The 17622-nt window shown below is 39.8% G+C and overlaps 1 protein-coding gene across 10 annotated transcripts in view; it reads right to left on the reverse strand.

Moving 5' to 3' along the window:
* NRCAM (neuronal cell adhesion molecule) overlaps nucleotides 1–17622 on the reverse strand; it is a 220649-nt gene that overhangs the window by 73194 nt on the left and 129833 nt on the right. For 5 of the 10 annotated variants that reach the window (XM_075857066.1, XM_075857063.1, XM_075857065.1 and 2 more), the window contains exons 1-4: nucleotides 7473–7578; nucleotides 4842–5038; nucleotides 1538–1660; nucleotides 922–1092 (exon numbers count right to left, since the gene is read on the reverse strand). In XM_075857066.1, the coding sequence (XP_075713181.1) occupies nucleotides 922–1092; nucleotides 1538–1660; nucleotides 4842–4980 (433 nt within the window). In that variant the 5' untranslated portion in view covers nucleotides 4981–5038; nucleotides 7473–7578. Of the gene's footprint in view, nucleotides 1–921; nucleotides 1093–1537; nucleotides 1661–4841; nucleotides 5039–7472; nucleotides 7579–14537; nucleotides 14730–17622 lie in introns of those variants that run through there. The other 5 variants (XM_075857071.1, XM_075857068.1, XM_075857061.1 and 2 more) reach the window with 2 other exon arrangements.

The raw sequence follows: 17622 nt of genomic DNA on the forward strand, positions 1-17622 counted from the left end.
GTTGCAGGGCCGGGGTGTACAGCAGGTGGAGGGAGCGCTGCGCTGGCTCCCTTCCCCTGCTTGTTAAAAGCACCCTGGCTCGGCGACACCTTCGATGGCGCCGCTAGTAGTAGTAGCAGCAGCTGCTGCGGCTGCTACTACTGTAGCGACGCCACTATAGCAGAGCGGGGAGGTATCTCCCCGCTCTGCTATGTGCTAGCCGCACTTTAGCTCCTTGAAGGAGCGGAATCCCCGTGTTTTCGGGGATTCCGCTCCTGGACAGAGCGCTTGATGTCTCTGTCCATATCTGGGCAGTGACATCAGGGGAAACTCCTGAAGCGGAATCCCCGAACACATGGGGATTCCCCTTCAGGAGCTGCCGCTGATGTCACTGTCCGGATCTACCCGGCCCGGCACGGATGCATAACTTTATGCAAACCGGCCGGGCAAAATGGCCGATTTTACCGGCCGACACTCGGGCTCGGGAACGACCCGGTCGTGTGAATCCCGCCTTAATCTTTATTGGCACTACAAGCTAATTAGATTTTTTGCTATAGGTTGTAGGATATAATGTAAGGAGTATAGGATGAACAAAATGGCCTTCAATACACACTGTAACTAACCCTACTATATTATTTTGCACTAGTTTTCTTGATAAAAGTGTTTAAACGTTGACTTAAAGAGGTTCTATGGTCTTGGTAAAGTAAAGGGCCTTTTACACCTGCTAATATTTGGCCGATGCAGCGAGCGCCGATCAAAGAGACATCGTTGATTGTCGCTCATTTGCTCTTGTCTCACGGAGCTATGTATAGGGACGAGCGGTCATAAAGGCCCTTTTACACTGGGTGATTCCTACTGTTAGTCTACTTTTGCACTCATACAGAAAAACTCTATTGTTTTCATATTAGAAGATGGAGAAGACAATATAAAGAATATTCTTACTTGTTAGAACCTTTAAAGAAATTGGCTGCTTCTGATGGATAGTCTGAGTAAGGTTAAACCTTGCATAACAGATGTAAAAATCTCGCGTGTCTTCTGGCTGAACATTGGAGAAGTACAAGTCACCATTTAAACCTTGTGAAACTCTTCCATTCTGAGGTAAACGCTGGAAAACTGTTTGGAGACAATAGTATTGTGTATTACTGAGTTAGACTCAACTCCACTTGTAGGCTAATATCATTAATGCTACATTTATTAAAGTGGGGGAAAAAAAATAAAAGGACAAAGAACAGTGAAAATTTACCCCAATAAAAATAAACCCACCAAGAAATCCATTTAGATTGGCCGTACCGCAGTATGTGTTTTAAAATGCTGGAAAATTGTATTTCAATGGTATATTATTGAACATGCTGACTAAATCAAAAGCATTACTAAAAATAAGAGACATTTTGGGGAAACTATCTAGTACTAAGACAAGGCACTGAGAAAAAAAAAAAAAAAAAAAATATATATATATATATACATATATATATTACGGTTTTGCTGGGGTTAGTATGGTTCTTTCTATATACACTATATAGTAAAGCATTTAAGGCTAAAAACAATAGAAATTACTTACAGTTATCCATCCAAAAAATTATAGGTGGAGGTAAACCCTTTGGAGGTTTGCATGGCAAGACCAGAGGCATACCCTTTTGTATTACAATGGGTTCAATTTTCTCTTTAGTCCACAGTGGTGATCCTGTAAAATAAAAACTTAGTGAATGACAATAATTATATTTTGTTATATTCCATTATACCATAATGTGGACAGTGCAAGGCACCGTAAAAAGACTTTGTGGATCGGCTACAGACAAAAATGCTAATTAAAGAAACTTTAGATGAAAGACGTAACAATACAGTTATGTGTATGAGCCATCACCCCAATGTCCCTATTTCTGCAAGACCGTGTTGATTCTCAGACCCAGATAAAAATGGGGCCTGAAAATAAAATGACTAAACCATAGACCTAGGTGATTCTGTTCTCTGAAATGGTGGTATAAATGAACTTTCTGCAGTATACTTTATGCATGGTACTATATTGTCAATAATGATCCATGGTTACTAAATTATGAAGAAGAAACAAGGGTGTAGAACATAAATATATAAAACATGTGCTATTAACACAAGAGATTCACACTATAGCATCCAATTCCTGTGTATGTACAGCAAGTGTGGTCCTTACAACTTAAAGGATTCATGTTGAAAATGTCTTGTTGCCCATAATCACCAATCCGAGTTACATTTTCATAGTCTAAACTAGAAAAAAAAAAAAAACACTTGCGTTTTTCGTTGCTGTTAAAAAAAAGCACGCCGTGTGAATACACCCAAAGTGTAATCGCTGTATAATGAAATCTCTGCAGCCTACTAATTTACTTTGTGTTTCAATTCACTTGTTTCAAGATCTCTAATTGTTGGCAGTAAATGAATACATTCTTGTTTCCACCCAGAGGCAGGAATCTGTCCTGATCATGCCCAGCTGACACAGCTGCAGGACTCTTCTAAGGAGCCCTGAATCTGTGTTAGGCCGCATTCACACCACATTTTTTGTATCCTATTAAATGGTACTTTTTTTTCCTCAAGATCAGAAAAATGGGTGCCTTTAATTAAAACTGGATGCATATTCAGTTGCATCCCGTTACCATTGACTTCTATTGTAAATTGAACAACATCCATCTGGATCCAGTTCTTCAACAGGACAGAGAAAAGGATTCTGCATCTTTTTTGTGTCCTGTTGGATCCTCCATTTTTGGTAACCCCCCCCCCCCCCCCAAAAAAAAAAGAAAAAGTTCCTTTCTCAAAAGGATGCAAAAAAGTGTGAACCTAGCCTGAGTTGGATATGATCAGAGTAATCTCTCTTGAAAATTCCCTTGAAAATGGTGGGCAATTAAACACAAGGTACATTAAAAAGTTGTAGAACTTTAAGTTATACAGTGATTAAAGCTTTATTTACATAAAACCTGAACATCCATTTAAAACTGGTAATGTGAATGGAACTCTTAAAAACCATTCACTCCCACAGTATATAGAAAACACTTCTACCATCTTTTCTGTATGAAATCAGATAAATCTACATACATGAGTAAATATCCTTTGTCATTTGTTGAATTTTCTCTCAAGATTGCAAACAATCAAAGTTCTAACTGCTCCTTGGCCCCAATACAAAATCTATAAGGCTAAATCCATATGAGGCTGAAAAAAAATCTGTCGGGGACTTTGCCACAAGTCCCAAGGAAATCCACAGAGAATTTGTGCCACAATCCGCATATGTTATGCAGATTTTGTCCTCAGCTTTTTCGCGATAGAATGGGAATGTATTTAAAATGCGCAGCATGCCGTGATTTCCTCTCCTAATTTTTCCACTACAGGTTGATAGTGTATTTAAGATGTAGGTGAACAGAATATTTTCCATTTACCTCATTTCATCTACAGTAAATATGGGACTTCTGTAATGTGCACTTTGGAATAATTTGGTCGGCTATGCTCTCTGTTATTTGTATAACAAGTTCATGTCGCACTGTGAAGAAAGTCCTCAAACTGTGATTTTCCATTTAAATGTTTTTCTTGTAGTGTGGGGAAAACACAATATAAGTGTTTTGAACTCGCTAACATCCTGAAAGTAAGGATCACATTGAGTTCTCAGCATGGCCTCTATCTGACTGGCCATAACAGATAACAGCAGCAGTCCTTCTCCATGCCGGCATAATAACCCAGACCACCAAATAAATGGCCCAATAAATTACCACACAATTACACGTCAGTCATACTTTACCCGTCAGCAAGACATAAGACTTGTATGCTCATTGCATACACTGTGAAATATTACAGGGTAGCTGGAATCATGTAAATGGGAAGAATAACATTAATGATCTAGAACTTTTGTCAATAATAGAACATCTGGGTTGAACAGTGAATGGCTTGAATAAAGGAGAATAAAGAGGATTTGCATTTATGACATACAGGGTATTTGTGCAGTGGGTGATAAGGTATCTTAGTGGGCAAAGATAAACACTGGGTAATGTGCAAGAGCACTGTGTAAAACTGAGGAGATAGGACCATATTTATGTCCATAAACTAAAATGTAATTGATCATTAATGTAGCGGGATTTACCTAAAGTAGCATTGATTTCTCCTCCAATTATTACAGTGGCACAATTTCCCAAAGCTGCCTAAACAGCCTGAATTCGATGTTTTTTGAACAAAGAAGAAAGGTAGTTTTTGGATTCAATCTCAGTTTTCCCAAAGTAAAAAAAACACAGGCTGGTTAGGAACCTGGCCTAACATTTCATTTCCATCAATTTATCTGTCAACACATTGAGCTTTTGCTTGTCTATCAGGGCACATTACCCAGGTTTACTTTCTGTTGGCATCGTGTTCTACAATCTCAGAAATAAGATTGTATCATTCTGGGAAATACGGATGTTTTGGGGGTCCCACAAAAAGGAAAATTTGAGGATAAGGTTGTACTTCCATGCAGTACATAACCAGGGCTTTATGTGGTTTGCCGTTACCTTCTAATAAGATCGCTTTGAGGAATTTAAAGATGTCTTTAATAAAATAAAGTAGAAAAAAAAAAGAAAAAGAAAGAGAATTAAACAGAAAAAAATGAATGCAGAGCTAAAATGAAAACTAAAAATGGAATTAAAATATATGATTATGACTGAATTACTTAAGTATATATATATACACACATATATTAAACAGGAAAGGATTGTAACAACATAAAGAAAACACAACTGCATAATATAAAAATGCAATAAGTAAAAAAAAGAACAAAAAAAAAGTGATGATAACAATAAATCAAGATGAGCACTAAAAAGATGGATGCAAAAAAATAAGATATAATATTGTCTAGAAAATGATGGGTGGAATTAGTAACTTACTGGACTGACGGATGAAGATAACATTTGATACAGCGGTACCACGGTCATTTTTGGCTGTACACTGGTATTCTCCTTCATAAGCTTCTGCCTTTCCACCATTCATGATGTTTATTTCAAGGGTTCCTGAGTTGGGTTTCATTGTCACCAGTGGGTCTTTTTCTGTGTCAAAATGTGTGCCATTGCGAGTCCAGGTAAAGCTGCAGGACAAAATCATGATGCTAAGAACTTGATTTTACAGTATGTGAAGTTGAATTAGGTAGGTGCTAGAAGACAATATCCTTATTTATAATTATAAGATGGACAACTTTTAGAAAAAGATTTTCTAGCTTTACTGATGTCATGCGCATATTGAACGTTACCTTATGGTTCATTGCAAGTAAAAAGGCTAAATTAATTAGTATGTATGTATGTATGTATGTATGTATGTATGTATAATTTTAAGAAGTAGTTTATGAAATGTTCCCATGTAAAAACACCATGGATAGGGTAAGCTGCAGGGCCCTTCTTTGCTTAAATGTGCACTTCTGTCGTAACAAGGTGGCCATAAATTGTGTCAAGGACTGTTGTATGAAGGACCAATCAACCTCATAAGACATCTGTTTAAAAGCAAGAAGACTACTTTTTTTTCTGAGAAAACTACACATCCAACTTTTCTATTATATTTATAGAATTCATAGCCTAACTAGTTCCCAAAATAAGCTACTCAAGAAAAGCAAACAAATTATAATATAATATACACTACCGTTCAAAAGTTTGGGGTCACCCAGACAATTTTGTGTTTTCCATGAAAACTCACCCTTATACTTATCAAATGAGTTGCAAAATAACTAGAAAATATAGTCAAGACATTGACAAGGTTAGAAATAATGATTTTTATTTTAAATAATAATTTTCTCCTTCAAACTTTGCTTTCGTCAAAGAATGCTCCTTTTGCAGCAATTACAGCATTGCAGACCTTTGGCATTCTAGCTGTTAATTTGCTGAGGTAATCGGGAGAAATTTCACCCCATGCTTCCAGAAGGCCCTAAAACAAGTTGGATTGGCTTGATGGGCACTTCTTGCGTACCATACGGTCAAGCTACTCCCACAACAGCTCTATGGGGTTGAGATCTGGCGACTGCGCTGGCCACTCCATTACAGATAGAATACCAGCTGCCTGCTTCTTCCCTAAATAGTTCTTGCATAATTTGGAGGTGTGCTTTGTGTCATTGTCCTGTTGTAGGATGAAATTGTCTCCAATCAAGCGCTGTCCTCAGGGTATGGAATGGCGTTGCAAAATGGAATGATAGCCTTCCTTATTCAAAATCCCTTTTACCTTGTACAAATCTCCCACTTTACCAGCGCCAAAGCAACCCCAGACCATCACATTACCTCCACCATGCTTGACAGATGGCGTCAGGCACTCTTCCAGCATCTTTTCAGTTGTTCTGCGTCTCACAAATGTTCTTCTGTGTGATCCAAACACCTCAAACTTCGATTCGTCTGTCCATAACACTTTGTTCCACTCTTCCTCTGTCCAATGTCTGTGTGCTTTTGCCCATATTAATCTTTTCCTTTTATTAGCCAGTCTCAGATATGGCTTTTTCTTTGCCACTCTGCCCTGAAGACCAGCATCCCGGAGTCGCCTCTTCACTGTAGACGTTGACACTGGCGTTTTGCGGGTGTACTATTTAATGAAGCTGCCAGGTGAGGACCTGTGAGGCGTCTATTTCTCAAACTAGAGACTCTAATGTACTTGTCTTGTTGCTCAGTTGTGCAGCGGGGCCTCCCACTTCTCTTTCTACTCTGGTTAGAGCCTGTTTGTGCTGTCCTCTGAAGGGAGTAGTACACACCGTTGTAGGAAATCTTCAGTTTCTTAGCAATTTCTCGCATGGAATAGCCTTCATTTCTAAGAACAAGAATAGACTGTCGAGTTTCACATGAAAGCTCTCTTTTTCTAGCAATTTGGAGAGTTTAATCGAACCCACAAATGTAATGCTCCAGATTCTCAACTAGCTCAAAGGAAGGTCAGTTTTATAGCTCCTCTAAACAGCAAAACTGTTTACAGCGGTGCTAACATAATTGCACAAGGGTTTTCAAGTGTTTTCTAATCATCCATTAGCCTTCTAACACAGTTAGCAAACACAATGTACCATTAGAACCATTGGTTGCTGGAAATGGGCCTCTATACACCTATGTAGATATTGCATTAAAAACCAGACATTTGCAGCTAGAATAGTCATTTACCACATTAACAATGTATAGAATGTATTTCTGATTAATTTAATGTTATCTTCATTGAAAAAAACTGTGCTTTTCTTTCAAAAATAAGGAAATTTCTAAGTGACCCTAAACTTTAGAACGGTAGTGTACATCAAAAAGACATCCTGGTCTTCCATGTTCTTGCTAGCTCAACTACTTGCATCTTCTGTGAACAATAATTTTAGTGAACATAGTCATGTCCGTAGGCTGCATGTCTAATCTTATTCCCACCAAGGCGATGTGATGTATCCTGATGCAATGAAGCTTTGTGAAGCTCGAGTTTATGCTGGACAATCAAATTCACCTTGCTGAGAAAGAAAATCTCAGATATACAACAGACAGATTTCAAGTTATTATAACAAGATAAATGAACATATAGGAACATCATACCTTGGCGGGGGCTTTCCCTTTGCCGCACACTGAATCACAATGTTCTCTCTAGGATCCACAATATAATTTTTGGGTGACTGGTGAGTAATGGTTGGAGGCTGAGGCACTGCAAGGTAAATTTGTATATTTGTATTCGTCCAATAATAGTACCCAAAATAACACTCACAAATAAAGCAAAATCTCTTAAAGTGAATCTCAACCCTGGAAGCAACATTTTATTACAGAAATGCATAAAAAACAATCCCCCTAAAATTCTATCAGCACAACCCAATAATCAGGATAACAATTTGTAGGGCTAACGGGAATTAAAAATTCCAGATGCTTCAGCAGAACCCATTAGCAGAATGCAGGCTGCTTTTTATGGTAGCCTAAAGCTTCTCAGTGGACTACCTACATAGGTTGTTAAAGGGTGAATGAGCTTCACTTTAAGAGAAAGAACAAATTATATAACGATATGAAGCAAAAATAACAAATCAACACAAAAGTAAGACACGAAGGCAAAAAAAACGTAACGTATACAATAAAAAACCACAGCAAACACAAGTCCATTTGTCAATGCAACAAAAGCAGCAAAACAAACTACTTCTGTTCAACATGCTGCATAAATAATTTCATAGCACAAAAACTTACATTTGTCTTGTACTTTTTTCCCCCAAAAGAGAATCAGTATTGTAAAGATAAACAGAAATTAAGAGAATTGACTGTTAGTGAGAGTGAAATATCTTTTTGACTAAACTTGATTTTATGCAAAATAAGTGTACATTAACTTAGTACATCTAAAGATCCAGAATTCTGTGCCTATAAATTTTCTAATATGTCTTTATGGAGTCTTAGCTCAATTTTTCAGATATTGAGTTCAAAATCACAGAGATTATTATTACTATGGTTTATTGAAAGAAATTAGGGGATTTGGAGAATTGTAGCAAAAAAAGCTCAGACTTTTATAAAAATATATTATGAAATTAAACAGAAACTAATTTTGGATAGATACAACAGTTACAAGGTGGACATTCACTTTAACTAAATGTTGCATTTTAGAGATCCTCATACATGGCTTATATTATTATGAGTATAAATATAACGTATGATCTGTGAGAACTAATGTCACAACATCATTACAGCAGGTCGGTCAGATATTCATTCTTACCTGTTTGAGGGCAGCATAAAGAAGTGATAGACGTGATAATTTCAGCATGCTGTCCCTTATTAGTTAAAGTTTAGGAATACTTAGAACCAGTGGCGTAGCTATAGGGGTCGCAACGGTCGCAGTTGCGACCGGGCCCCCGTTGCCACACAGCGCTGACCGCGCTTCCAACTGTATTTGCGTCCTCGGGACGCAAATACAGTTCAGTGCAATGCAGGAGCCTAGCAAGCGGCTCGGTGGAGGCAGGCGCGGTGTACTGACCTGTCTGCGCCGAGTCGCTCACAGCACAGACCGGAGGAGAAGGATTCTCCACCCGACTTGGAAACGGGGATAGGTAAGTAATTATATTATTATTTTTCTATTAGGTACGAACATATGGGGCATTATAAAGGGTATGGGAGGGGGGCTCATATGGGGCATTATACTGTATGGGAGCATTATACTGTATAGGACTGCTGAGGAGGGCATTATACTGTATGGGGGCATTATACTTTATGGGGATTTATACTGTATGGGACAGCTATGGGGGGCTTTATACTGTATGGGGGCCTTATACTGCACGTGGCAGCTATGGTGGGCATTATACTGTTGGGCATTATACAGTATGGGACAGCTATGGTGGGCATTATACTGTATGGGACAGCTATGGGGGATATTACTGTATGTGGGGTGTTATACTGTATGTGGCAGCTATGGGGGCATTATACTGCATGGGGCATTACACTGTATGTGGCAGCTATGGAGGGCATAATACTGTATGAGGCAGCTATAGGGGGGCATTATACTGTATGGGGGTATTATACTGTATATGGCAGCTATGGTGGGCATTATACTGTATGGTGGCATTATATTGTATGGGGGCATTATACTGTATGGGGCAGCTATGGGTGGCAATCTACTGTGGGGACAGCTATGGGGGGCATTATACTGTGTGGGGGCATCTGTGTGGGCAGCTATGGGGGGCATTATACTGTGTGTGGGTAGCTATGGGGGGCATTATACTGTGTGGGAGCAGCTATGGGGCATTATACTGTGGGGTCAGCTATGGGGAGCATTATACTGTGGGGGCATTCATTATACTGTGGGGGCATTCATGGCGTCTGTCGGGCAAGGCGGCTGTGCATAGGCGTGCGCAGGGGTCTGGTGCTGTTGGGAAGGAGTAGGGGGGCCAAACCTAAATTCTTGCACCAGGGCACATGAGCCTTTAGCTACGCCCCTGCTTAGAACCTATACTTGTGGTATACGGCCATTGCCAACAGTATGAGTCCGAGTATATTCGCGCTACCCCTGCCCTCCAGCTGCTGATTGACACTTTTCCCCCTTGCTCCGCGCCAAATGTATAAGTACTAAATGCTCCTAAACCTCTTTATGCTGCCCGCAGGCAGGCCAGCATAAATATCTGACCAATCCAGTTTAAGAAGTTAAAATCTTTTTAGTGATAATTTATAATTCATGTGTCTTGCATCTACTCAGCATAAACTATATGCATTAGCTAGCTAGTAACATTAGAGCATGAACGAATATGCATTCCTACAAGTACACACATGTTGGCTTGGAATAGGATCCCCTTCCCTCTGGCCATAAAGTGGGGCACAAATATGGTGAATACTTGCCAACAGTCCTGATTTTCATGGGACAACCTGATGAACCAGACCGCAAAGGGCAAGTTTATGTCAATAAGTATTATAATGGGGAATTTCTGGTTGTTTCGGCTTAAAATGTTCCGTGATTTGGGATTTAAATATTGGTAAGCATGGTGCTGTGTAGCTTCATTACCCTTCCGTATTGATCTTACATAGAACATCAGATCAGAAGGAGAGGTATAGGAACACATGCTTGGGTGGCACACTGAATATACTACAGTGAAACATCTCCAAAAGACCACCGCTATAAATAAAGCACTACCTTATCCAGACCAGATTTCCTGTGACAGGTTTTCTGTTCCACCATATGTTATGTAAACTGGTCATTTTCTTTGCGAAGACCAACCCTCCTCGAAGACCACTTTGTAATGCAAGTTTTGGTGGTCATCTCATAGAGGTTTCATTGTATACACATACTGCTGCCCAGTGGCGTAGCTATATGGGTTGCAGCGGTCGCAATTGCGACTGGGCCCCTAAGCGAGGGGGGCCCACAGGCCCCCGTCACCACCACTCTAAGACTGGCCATACAATTAATTATTTAATGAACTCCTTCTTTAAACAGCGCGATGTGCTGCAGCATGTGTATCTAGAATCCGCTCCTGTCTCCTACACTCTTGTACTCTGAGGCACTTGATTGGACGAGGCAGGGGAGGAGGATGCTAGATACACATCGCGCTGTGTAAGGTAGGAGCTCGAGCACGCCACAGCTTATTTCTCCCTAGGTGTAAGTGCAGGGCGAGCCTGTTTCACACAGTTAAATGTTGTTTTTTGCTCTTATCTAGCCTGGGTTTACAGCTTGCTGTCTCTATATTTCTGGGGTGGGAGGAAGTCTTACATCCTGCTTCCATGTGACTGCCGACAGAGCTTCTCCCCCAAGTATCCACATTAAGGTAGTAGTAGCCATTAATCATCTCCTAGTTCTGTAAGTAAACGAGAGTTTACTTACAGGATAGAACTAGCAGTGCAGATCGGACTCTGTGATAACAGGTTTCATCATTTACAGCTCTCGGCAAGGTAGGGACAACATACTGATAAGGGGCTAGAGGTTACTGAGGGTTATTACATGGCACATTACAGGACGACTTCTGACCAGCACTGACTACTCAGCAGGGTGGAGGAAAACTTTAGAGGACCAGGACGTCCCAGGCGTCAGTATATATGAAGCACTGCTGGAGGACATATCCATGTCAAGCTAGAAATAAAACAGGCTGCCCTACAGGTTTATTAGACATTATTTAGTATCAGAAGCATTTAATTGAATAGCTTGCAATTAATAAAATAATCAACTACCCAGGGGGAATTTGTACTGTGTAGGAGCACATAGATGGCATCTATTCGTTTCTGACAGCACAAAGAGGGTGTTATTACTGTGTGGGAGCAGAATGGAGGGCACTATTACCGTGGGACACAAAAGGGGAACAAGTATGTGGGGCACAAAGAGGGGCACCATTTCTTTGTAGGTGGCACTCATAGGGGAATTGGAGGTAGCTTGTGTGCAGAGGAGTCGGGGCTGGAAAAATACATCTTGGCGGTCTGGCCCAGAGAAGTAAAGGGCAAGTAAACAGCTAGATGTCACCTGTGAGTCACTGGATCTAACCAATCACTTTTCTCTATTTAGAACTGGTATCTGTTATTTAGTGACTACATTATTTATGTATACATTCATACATAGAGCTGAGCCGCTGTAGCTAAGCCTGCCGTATTATTAAAGTATGTCATCTATATATGCTAGCTCCCATGTATATATATATTTTTTGGGGGGCAAAACCTTTTAAGACTCTAGCAACGCCCCTTTCTGCTAGTGCTGCATCGCTGGGTCACTTAAGATACCCAGCGATGCAGCCGAAAGTTACGTACGTGCTATGGTCTGCTGTGTAAAGAGAAGTTGCACGCAGGGGGGCCCAAGCTGAAATTTTGCACTTGGGCCCATGAACCTTTAGCTACGCCCCTGCTGCTGCCATGATACAATACAGTCCTGGTCAAAAGTTTTGAGACTGACAAATTTTGTTTTTCACAAAGTTTTGTACTTCAGTGTTTTTAGATCTTTTAGTCAGATGTTTCTAAGGTATACTCAAGTACAGTTATAAGCATTTCATATACGTTTTTAAACTTTAATTGACAAATACATCAAGTTTATGCAAAGACACAACTTTTACAGTGTTGACCCTTCTTTTTCAGGACTTCTGCAAATCGCCCTGGCATGCTGGATAGACACTTCTGGGCCATATCCTGACTAATGGCAACCCACTCTTGCCTAATCAGTGCTTGGAGTTTATCACAATTTCTGTGATTTTGTTTGTCCACCCGCTTTTTGAGGGTTGACCAAAGGTTCTCAATGGGATTGAGATCTGGGGAGTTTCCTGGCCATGGACCCAAAATGTCAATGTTTTGTTCACCGAGCTACTAAGTTATCCCTTTTGCCTTGTGACATGTTGCTCCATCATGCTGGAAAAAGCATTGTTTATCACCAAATTACTACTGTATTTGGGAGAAGTTGCTCTTGGAGGATGTTTAGATACCATTCTTTATTCATGGAAGAGTTCTTAGGCAAAATTGTGAGTGAGCCCACTCCCTTGGATGAAAAGCAACCCCACACATTAATGGTCTCAGGATGATTTACCGTTCTTATGACACAGTACTCATGGTAGTGCTCACTTTTTCATATCTGAACAATTATTCTTCCAGATGTCCAAACAGTCTGAAGGGGGCTTCATCAGAAAAAATAACTTTACCCCAGTCCTCTGCAGTCCAATCCCTGTGCTCCCTGCAGAATGTCAGTCTATCCTTTATGTTTTTCTTGGAGAAGTGGCTTTTTTGCTGCCCCTCTTGACACCAGGCCAGCCTCCAAAAGCCTTTGCCTCATTGTGTGTGCAGATGCACTAACACCTATCTGCTGCCATTCCTGAGCAAGCTCTGCATTGGTGTTGAACTGATCCTGTAGCCGAATCCTCTTTAGGAGATGGTCCTGGCACTTGATGGACTTTCTTGAGCACCCTGAAGCCTTCTTCACAGCAATTGAACCTCTCTCCTTGAAGTTCTTGATGATCCAATAAATGGATGATATAGGGGCAATCTTACAAGCAGCAATGTCATTGCTTGCAAAGCCCTCTTGATGCAAAGCAATGATGACTGCACGTGTTTCCTTGGAGGCAACCACGGTTAACAGAAGAAGACAATGATTTCAAGCACCATCCCCCTTTCAAAGCAACCAGTCTGCTCTTATAATTCAATCAGCATGACAGAGTGATATCAGCTGCCTTGTCCTCAGTAAAACACTTTCTCCTGAGCTAATGAGAAGATCACTGGAATGATGTTAGCAGATCATTTTGTGGCAGGGCTGAAATGCAGTGGAAATGGTGTTTTTGTGATTAAGTTAATTTTCATGGCAAGGAATGATGTTTGCAATTTATTGCAATTCATCTGATCACTCTTCATAACAATCTAGAGTTCACGCAAATTGCCACTATAAAAACTGAAGCAGCAAACTTTGTGAAAATTAAAATTTGTGTCAGTCTCAAGACTTTTGGCCAGAACTGCACAGTATGTAGCGTCAGGGCAACAGACCTTATATGGCTCTTGGTGTGCTTCATGGTGTGGGTTTTGCTACCCAGCAGCAGTCTTTGTCTAGTATATTCACACTAATGCCATGGTATACAATCTGCTGAGCAGTCTGTTTATAGTATTTAAAGGGAAACGCCAAGGCCAGATTACAAGGAAGGGAGTACAATATACTGTAAATAAAAGAAGTTCAGAGCTTGATAGACAATCAGGCAGGTGGTTCAGTGATGAAAAGTTGTGTTTCTGCTGGTGGTATTCTTGAAGCAATGTTTTCTATTATATTGTTGTAAATGGTAGTCTGATTGGCAGTATGATTGGCATTGATGCTCTTCTATATTTTTTCGATCTCTCTTGCTTTCAGCAGGAGAGATTTGTCCAGTGAGAGTATGTAAGAGACTTGGAAATAATGAAATTAACTACAGGTATCTATTTATTTTACATATTTACTACAGCAAAAACAGTGTCATTGGATGAAAATCAAATCTAGAAAATAATGTTAAAACAAACAAACAAACAAGAAAGCATTATCGTTTTTGTGTCCTAGTACCAATCATTCATTTATATACACTGTACTTATGGACATGATGTTACACTTGAGGAGTTGTCACGACTCTACACCCGATTTTAACAAATACGGTTGTAGCTGAACTGCTGCCTATGGGAGTCCACGAAACATATCTTACGTGCTACAGCCAACCTAAAAAGAAGGCGCATACTTACGGTCAAGTGGTACCTCCAGTGCTGTAATTAGTTGGCACAAGACAAGTACCAGAAAAGCTCTGCTTGGGAATAATCTTTTTTTCAGCATTATTTTAAGCTGCCTTAATCCACTCCTGCTGAGAGACAGAATACTTTCTTCTTAGCACAACAGATTCCTTCACAGTATGAATCCAAGTGTCATGAAGATAGAAGCTGAAACAAAAAAAGATACATTCATATTTAATTATATGGAACACAGCAACAACATCCTCAAAGGACATAGCACAAAATCTGAATTTTCCAGAAGCCACAACTGTGTGAGTGAAATAAATATAAAGATTCTGAAAATCATCTCTTATATAAATAGACTGCAGAGCATTCCTGTAAACCCTGATTTTCTTTATGAGAACACAAATTCAATGACAAATAAAATTTATCTTCTGAAGGTAGTTATTTACCACCAGCTATTGAGCTAGATGGTTAGCCTCCTTCTAAGAAGTATTAAAGGGGATACAGTCCCAGGTAAAGTCCCACAAAGCTCAGGACTACCACTCATTTTTGTGTTTCAAAACAAATAGAGTTAGACAGATCAGACAGTAAAGATAAAGTGATGACGACACATTTGGTAGCTTTAGCCCCTATTTTTGCCCTAGTAGGTGGGAGGTACATTTTATGACAAAACACAATTTGCGTATAAGGCAACTAACCCGATTTTCCACACTAATAATATAAGGTATTGAATTGTTCTATTCACATAATTCAGAATAATGAAAAATAACCTTATTTAAAGGCACATAGCCTCTATTCTAAAAACAACCCATGAGCCGAGAAACGTTATCACTCATATTGATGTAACAGCAAGAGAATTAATATAGTCAGCAGACCGCTATCCCAGAATTGACTCTGAGCCACGATGGCGTCCTCAGGGGTACAATGGTGCAAAGTCCATTGCACCATTGTACCCCTGAGGACGCCATCTCGGTGAAACATGTTGGGGGGCTTTGTTGAATGTTTTTAACATATCATCGCGGTTCAGAATCAGTTCTGGGATAGCGGTTAGCAGACGCTTCCCTCTAGTATAGACAGTATATTGATATTACAGCTGTCAGCAGAGACTGACAATTAGATCTATATGAGTGATAAAGTTTCTGGGTTCATGGGTTGTTTTTACAATATAGGCTACGTGCCTTTAAATAAGGTTATTTTCATTATTAGGAATTACGTGAATAAAACAATTCAATACCTTCTGTTAGTAGTATGGATATTAACATCAGTTGCCTTATATGCAAATTGTGTTCCCTCTCACACTCAGCAGTTGTGACCTCCTCCTGCTCCCATCTCCATAGACTTCTATGGTCAGCTGTAACCTGATCTCTCCAAGGAGTTTAGAAACCATATGCTCTCTGCCTCAGTGTGAGCGAACAGTTAAGCAAATGGGCGTGGGGGGGGGGGGAGTCTGATAAGTGGAGAAAGAAACATTTTTCTCTAATAAGATATATGACGCAGTTTCTTATCTTCGCTTGTAATATTAATTTATGTAAAGTTATTTATAATCAGAGGTGCGCTTTAAATGGAATTTAACCAACTAAGAAGGCTTTTTGTAACACCTAAGCAACTATTATGAACATATCATGTTAGACATATTTTTTTTTAAAGAACATTAAGCATTAGCTTGCAACTATAAAGAGTCTTTCCAATATGTCCGAACCTGTGGACTGGGTCACTGAAAATGAATTGTGGTCTCCTGGTCTTCTGTTCTGCTGCTACACAAACATTGCAGAGCCTTGATTAGGATCTTCCTTAGGGAAAGTGCATGCCTGAGTACTACAGAATAATATAGGAAATGTAAACATTCATGTTACTTATGGGCCCAGACATTGATCCTCCACTTTTGTCCATTACTAGGACAACTGTCTCCACTGAACTTGTGGACAACAACATCAAGAACAGACATTTCAAAACTGCTGATACTTCAAGCCCACAACGACTTCCTGTGCTATCAGCAATCCATAATTTAATGAAATTATAAAAAAATGTCTTGTCTTTTCAAGATATGTCTTATATGAAAATAACAATAAATGACATGAAAATTTTAAAATAAAATATGTTGTTCGATTGCAACCACACAGGAAATAGGGTCAATAATTAGATCCTGAAAGAGAAATGAAAAGCGCTTTTTCAGAACAATTTTTCATTTGAGCCAACTGCTCTTCTGCCACTGGCTTTTAGGGAGAGGAAAGTGGTAGCAAGATAGTACTGAATTGTGAAGTTCTGGAAATGCTGTTTCGACAATGAACTTGAAGTCATCAAGTTATGCAATCATAATGTGATTTATGTTTTATGATAGTGACCATCTTGAAATCATGGCGATTATTTTAAAGAAACATTCTGGAAAAATTTATTTTTACATCTCACAATTAAGGCCCATTTACACGGGCCAATTATTGTGCAAACGATCGTTTATAGAATGCTCGTTGACGATAATTGCCCTGTGTAAACAGGGCAGAGATCAGCAGATGAACGAGCAAACGCTCAATCATCTGCTGGTCGTATCGTTTTAAAAGACTAAAATATTATCGTTGTCGGCAGCACATCTCCCTGTGTAAACTGGGAGACGCGCTGCCGACATGATAATAACGTATGGAGACGATGATTGGTGTAACAAGCTCTTGTCCACATACATAGCTTCTTTAGACTGGAGCAAACGAGAGCCGATCAACGAGCTCTCTTGTTAATCGGCACTCATTGCACCGGTCAAAATTGGCCGGTGTAAGAGGGCCTTAAGACTGGACTACAATGTGAAATGATTCAGCTATTTAATCATAGATGTTGAAAGCCTAATGTAACAATTTACATATGTACAGTTAGGGCTTATTCAGACGAGCGTGATTCTCGTCGGTGTCTTGTGCGTCGAAACAACGCACAGCACACGGATCCATTGATTTCAATGGGACTATTCGAATATGAGTTTTCATGCAGCGAGTGTCTGTTGTGTGAAACTCACTACATGTCCTATATTGATGCGTTTTCACGCACGTAGTCGCCCATTGAAGTCAATGGGTGCGTGAAAACCACAGATAGCACACAAATGCACATCTGTGTGCTG

The sequence above is a fragment of the Rhinoderma darwinii genome, chromosome 3, assembly GCF_050947455.1.
Source record: "Rhinoderma darwinii isolate aRhiDar2 chromosome 3, aRhiDar2.hap1, whole genome shotgun sequence".
Classification (NCBI taxonomy): Eukaryota; Metazoa; Chordata; class Amphibia; order Anura; family Rhinodermatidae; genus Rhinoderma; species Rhinoderma darwinii.